The sequence below is a fragment of the Papilio polytes genome, unplaced genomic scaffold (assembly GCF_000836215.1).
Source record: "Papilio polytes unplaced genomic scaffold, Ppol_1.0 DF823399.1, whole genome shotgun sequence".
NCBI classification, from domain to species: Eukaryota; Metazoa; Arthropoda; class Insecta; order Lepidoptera; family Papilionidae; genus Papilio; species Papilio polytes.
The window spans coordinates 1764105-1770920 of record NW_013525805.1 but is presented as its reverse complement, the minus strand read 5'-3'; the positions used below and the strand labels follow the sequence as shown (position 1 = coordinate 1770920).

The following is a 6816-nucleotide window of genomic DNA, read 5'->3' as shown; positions in this document are numbered from 1 at the left end:
GCGATTACATAACGTTACTTACGTCCGCCGCGAACCTATCGATCCGGCCTTGTGGCACAATGCCAATAACAACTTGCTCTACTCTCTTCTCTAGAAGCAAATTGATAAAACTTAGAACAACCACATACCGCGCAACGACTTTAATTTCGTTACATAAATGACAATTTAATTTCGTAAAGTGCATTTATGCAGTTACCGCGAACATTATGAACTACCCCTTATTTGGAATGGTGTCTAACGCATAGATATACGTAAATAATGATCAGGTTACTAAAATCATAGAAAGAACACACGAATAAATAATAACAAAAATCCTGAAAGTATAAAGGTATCCTTAATGGTCTTTGGGAAATCTAAGAACATGCAAATAGAAGTTATACCATAAGGTCCATTCGTGTCAATGGTTAAAGTTTTTTTTTTTTTTATTTTAGATACAAAAGCGAATATGCCTTAAATATGTAGGAAAAATTCGTTATTTCTCACATTTAAAAGCCTTTATTAATTTGGGTTTACCAGATTTAAAAAAAAAAAAAACTTACAGACGAATTGAGTACCTCCTTCTTTTGGGAAGTCGGTCAAAAAAGAGTTTGATTCATGTCTATTCTCACAGAACATAGATATTCAGTACAGCTGAAAATCGATTTAATGCAACAATGCGTTTGTAGCGTGCTGGATTGTTAGTTCAATCTGATGCATTGAAATGATATGGACGTTTTCAATTTCAGCAAAAATAAATGTATAATAAGTTCATTCTTTGTACTCTCGAGTTATCATATTTGATTAATTTCTTTAACAAAGTTGTATGTGTACCTAGTTCCTTTGGTTGACAACATAAAAGTAATTGAACATGAAGTAAATAATATGCATGTATAACTTTAATGAATACACTAACATTAATAAAGAATCTGTAGCTCTGTGTGATATTATTATTTCTTTTTCAGAACCAAAAAAATTAGTAATAGAGTGCGGGAGCAGCCATGGCTTTTGCAGGACTTAAGAAACAGATCAACAAAGCCAATCAGGTGAGTTCCGACGAACAAATACAACATCGTTCCGTGGATGTTGGTAAGATTTGATTTGCGGTTATGTCAACCACAGAAAACAATCGTCATAAGCTGCTTACTAGCGGTCTACCAGAAATATTTTAGCAATTTTATAGACATGTTTATCTACATGTTATTACTGTAAGTTTTCACTGCCGAAACACAATTATGAATATACATTAATCTCTGTTTTAAGAAACGATGATGAGAGATGCCATTATCGTTTTCTATTCCGTACTTCATCCGTGGAGTACTGCTAAACAATGACAATTCCTTGCGTTTTGAGATTGTTCCGACTACTACATTTTAATAAACTAAAAGCTTTTCTTTGATTTACCTTATTTGATACTTCCTTTTCGCAAACATCGGAGATTAAATTCTATTTTCTGGTTAAAGTGAATTTGTTTTTTGTGCTTTTCTTATCCTGTTTTGCTGTTATTTCTGAATTACTCTACCTATGTTATCAGTGTTTTTTTTATAATAAATGAAATAATTTTTAACTTTTTACGTTCACGATTAAAACTATGCCAGAATACTAGAAATGGTTAATCTGACCTATTTTATAACTTAGTTTACAAACGTAATTATCACGATAAACTATTACTATTGAGAATTACATAATTGCATCCAATAGTTGTAACTATAAAAATAGTGTCAGTAATATGCAGGTGTGGGTCGCCCTGTCGAGTTATATGCAAAAGCCTTCTATCGATAATTGGATCTAACTTCCTTTACACACAATATAATACATAGCAACGCCTTACGAGTATATTCCACGGGCATTCAATAATAGCGTAGCTTTTTCTGAACCAATTTACATATATAGCAATAAGCTGATTTCGTATATTTTTTTTTAATTAAAATTGAACAACACACTGGCATATTGGCCAATTATGGGACCAGTTCAGCAATTTATGGGATTAATAAAGATGGTTGTAGAGCGTCGGTGGCTCAGTGGTTTTAGCACTTGACTTGTAATCTACAGGTCTTGGGTTCGAATCCCGCCATGTACCAATGTGATTTTCGATTTTTCGAATTTTCATATGTACATAATTTACCCGACGTTCTTACGGTGAAGGTAAACATCGTGATGCAACCTGCACATATCGGCGAAGAAATTCAAAGATATGTGCGAAGTCGACCAACCCGCACTGGGCCAGCGTGGATGACTATGGCCTAATCACCCTAATTTAGGGTAGGCTCCAAACCCCTCGGTGGGGACATATAGTGAGCTGGTGATGACTAAAGATGGTTGTAGGTTCCGCTCTTCGGTAAAACATTTGTAGTGTAATTAAGCAATTTTAAATCTGTATTCAGAGTTAAATATTATCAAGACCATTTCATTTTTGTTTCTCATTAAAAATTAATGTTCGCTCTCTTACTGGCGTTAATGCACAAGCCTCGTGGAAATTGTTTTTAGTCCGCACGACCCCTTCTCGTTAAATATTCAAGTGTTCTCCCTGAACTCATAGTGTCTGAATCGAGCTTCATCAAATTTTCAATACATTTTTAATATTGCATTGTTTTGTAGTACGTCTGGATTACAGAACGTTCGTCCTGACACCAACTAACATTGTTCTATAACCATCTGAAATAAATAAAATTGGAATACCAATATAGGAACAACAGTTATAGTAGTCGTTTTGTAACGTCCTATATGTTTTCAGAGTAACCCTTAAAATTAAGGATACTCCTGTATTAAAACCTTTTGAGGTCAGACATTATTTTCTATTGTAAGAGCTAAAATTGAAAGACTACTATTAATATCGTCTCTTTGTTAGTCTATTTTCATTCAATATTTTGTATTGCCCGGCCTTAACAATGCTTATTTCTTTACAATCTGTTTTTATTTTCTTCATAAATAAATAATCATTGAACGAACGAAACTCTATTGCTATTGCAATCGATATCGTGAAGGTAATAAATAAGAGTTTTTTCAAATTTAAAAGTAATAAAATTATAGCCTAACAAAGTAGCTTTATAATAGTGAAAGAGTTTTAGAATTCGGCCCAGTAGTTTTTGAGTTATTTCATTACATAGTATGATGTGTGCAATTGCAATATAAATTGCATGTGCCCCTTTTCACATTTATTCTTGAACTCGTACATTTTGATACTTTATTTTTGTTATATAGAAGACTAGCTTTAGCCCACGAACCCATCCGCTTGAAATAAAAAAAGTAAATAGACTATGTGTTCTTCCAAACTATCCTTTACATCTCTGCCAAATTTCATCGAGATCCATTCATTAATTTAGACCATACCCATCCATCTAAACTTTCGCATTTATAATATTAGTAAGAAGTAAGATTTGACTTAGTAGCTAAGACGTGCCGTGAAAGTCGTTTCACTGAAATTGTCACAATAAGCATCGCTATTAAATCCTTCAAGAAATATGCGACTTTGACATTTTCATCTCAGACTCCGTCGTTGATTTCCTCTCTACTACTGCCGGCCGTCGCGCAATATCCGAGCTCTAACAACGTGATCAATAACACTGCGAATAATGATATTCTCGACTAAATCCCTCCCCCCTTATCTGTCATGGGGGTGAAATGAGAGGGCCGCGACCCTGACCCATTCCGCGTCCTATATAGCTGATGTGCCCCAATTATAACGCCCTTCAAACACCTCCGGATGGTCCTTCTACAATGAGCTTGTTAGGTTTCATAAGCAAAAAGGTTATTCCCAACCCAAGTATACTTATTTTAATAAATTGGAACTGTCTTATTAAGATTTGATATAAAATCTCTCGTTTATTTAATTAGAGTTCTTCGATTTATAGAACCTACTATAAAAAACGTAAAATAGCATACTTTTAATAAATCGTAATTCAACTGTTTATTAATAAAACAGGAGAGTGGTTTAATGTTGGCGTACTTGCTTATTTTATGTGTATTCAACACTTTATACGAGCGCTCGGCCAAGGCTAGGCCTCGACCCGAGCTTTTGTACACAAATGGCCGATCCGATACTTTACTTCCTTTGTATGAAATCGTGCCAAACTAAATGCGACGTGCACGTTTTTATTGTGAACAACCACTGTTGTGGAAAACAAATTGTTTAAGGGCAGTGTGTAAAGATATCGTTGTTGAATACACCACGTGAAATTATCAAAGTTGTTTATTGTAGTGTGTCAGCAGTAAAAATTTACAGTTACCTATACTTTTAACAAAAGTTTGTACTTTAAAACAACTTGATATTATTTATATCGCCTGGTATCTACCTAATATCTGTTTCGATATTTCAGTATGTCACAGAGAAAATGGGAGGCGCCGAAGGCACAAAACTCGACTTGGACTTCGTGGAAATGGAAAGAGTATGTAATTTTTTATTAAAACAATTTGTAAATCTAATTCAAACAAACTGCATTATTTATACTATCTATACTTCTATTCTATTATAATAAAGCGTAAACACACACTTCTTTGTTGCCTAAGATGTCAGCAATCACGGCATATTTTTGATTAATTCTTATTTTAATAAAAAGCCCTACACTTACGTCACGCTTTAGGCTATATATTTTAACGCCATTAAACTGAGGGGGTAAATATTTTTGATAATAAACCTTGATGTGAGAAAGAGACCATAAGTTTCTACCAACTTGTTGTCATGTCATGTCATGATGACATTTGCAATTGATAATTTGACAAATGTTAACAATAAAATAGAATTTTCGTTATTCCATGCGGATGAATCCGCGCGGGAACAGCTAGTTGGATTAGAAAGTGATTGCAGAGTCACGCATAATGCATAGCGTAGCTATGTTCTGAAACTAATGTAAATATAATTCAGTGATGCTCTTACTACTCGTGACTAATTGGTTACTAAAGAAGACTCTTAGTATACATGTAGTAGGAGAAGTCTACACTAAATTTGAAACAATTGAACATTGGCTTGATAACTACAATTTCGCATCGGTAGAACTTGCAGAAATTACTCTATAAAGCTTAAGCCCTATTTATCTTTCGTAAAGTACTGCATACAAATCGTTGCGTTTCTGTTCCGCGCTCTTAAGTTCTAAAAATACGGTACAGTCTATAAAATATAAAATTTTGTTACATAAAGTAAATAAAATGTAATATTTATGACGCTAGAAAGAAAATGTCTTGGCTTATATTTTCTGTAAAACTTACCGCTTTCACAAGGATCCTAAGTGTCCCAACGGCGCTGAGAATACTTTAATGTGACCTGTTTTACAAAGATGTACTCTAAAAGTGTTTCCACGGCTTTTATCCCTGATGAAAATGTAAGATTATTAATGCTTACAAAAATAAACTAAGCATTTACTCTCTATATTTATAAAATTTTTCTATTCTCAATATTAGTATCCCCAGTATTAGTTGGCCAGTAATAATTATAGATTAAAAGAGTATACTAAAAATCATAAGGGTACCAAATACTTGGAACAACAAAAGAAAACATCACATTGATAAAACTGAAAATACTTTGACTATATCGATGTTAGTTGAATTTCAAGAAATGTTTGCGGATTGTTTCCAAGAATCTGCTCATGTTTTTGTAAGTTACAAATAAATCACAAAAGCTTTCGCGTTCCCTTCTTAATAGAAAACAGACGTAACATGTGAGCTGGTAGAAGAACTACAGACGAAAACAAAAGAATTCCTCCAGCCGAACCCCACGGCAAGGGCGAAGATGGCTGCTGTGAAGGGGATCAGCAAATTGAGTGGACAAGCTAAGAGTAATACCTACCCGCAACCAGAAGGCGTGCTCGGAGACTGCATGCTGTTGTACGGGAAGAAACTAGGAGAGGACACTGTTTTCTGTACGTTTACTTAAGATTTCATATGTAAACATTAAAAGAATCACTCGAAATAAAATTTATTAAAATGTTATTGCAGCACAATGCATGATAGAGATGGGTGAGGCGCTTAAGCAAATGGCCGACGTGAAATATTCTCTTGACGATAATATTAAGCAGAGCTTCCTTGAGCCCCTTCATCATTTACAGACCAAAGACCTTAAAGAAGTTATGGTAAGTATCGTTTGTTAAAACATTTTTTATAAAATTATTAAAATCAGCATGGACTTGCTATAGATGACGTCAGAAGTTTCTACTCAGTTTATGTTTTCATAGTTTATAATTTTTATTGATATTTTATTTTAATGATGGTTCACTTCTTTATTGTAGCATCACCGGAAGAAACTGCAGGGACGTCGGCTCGACTTCGACTGCAAACGCCGCAGGCAGGCTAAAGGTGATTATTTCAAATCAATATATCCAATTCTTGTTTTATTATTACAAATATTTCATGTAATTAATAATATTTTTTTTTGCAAAGTGAAAAATGTTTATTTTGGATACAGCAAATGTTTTAAAAGTATATTTTTTATAACTTTAAAGAGTCTTTTATGTGAATTTGTCAAAAATGTATTTCATACAATTGTTCGTAATGTAACTTTCCCTTTTATTTCATTATATCAAGGATCAGGTAGGGTCAGCCCTTATATGAGTCCCGGTGGCGGAATGCCAAGGCAGGGTATGTTAGAGTGGCAGTAGATACAATGCTAGTCAAACAAACTAAATAAAATACCGAGTGATATTAATATTGTGCTCTATATGTAACGCCCGTTTCTTCCATATTCCTGACCTGCGTCCGCGCCGATTCCATTCTACGCATTTGCCTGGTTTTGTTTTCATCGTTTGGTCTGTATTTTTTTTTGTTTTTCTTTTTGTATCGCTACTTTCATTATTTTAACCTTTACGTTATTGTTTTGTTTTGTAATTTATTCATAAGCTATTTTGTATTTTT

The 6816-nt window shown here is 33.8% G+C and overlaps 1 protein-coding gene across 3 annotated transcripts in view; it reads left to right on the top strand.

Annotated features, from left to right (window-relative positions):
- LOC106104870 (endophilin-A) overlaps positions 1 to 6816 on the top strand; it is a 22193-nt gene that overhangs the window by 10647 nt on the left and 4730 nt on the right. For all 3 annotated transcript variants that reach the window (XM_013285063.1, XM_013285065.1, XM_013285064.1), the window contains exons 2-6: positions 942 to 1022; positions 4293 to 4361; positions 5612 to 5828; positions 5905 to 6038; positions 6195 to 6261. In XM_013285063.1, the coding sequence (XP_013140517.1) occupies positions 978 to 1022; positions 4293 to 4361; positions 5612 to 5828; positions 5905 to 6038; positions 6195 to 6261 (532 nt within the window). In that variant the 5' untranslated portion in view covers positions 942 to 977. The remainder of the gene's footprint in view (positions 1 to 941; positions 1023 to 4292; positions 4362 to 5611; positions 5829 to 5904; positions 6039 to 6194; positions 6262 to 6816) is intronic.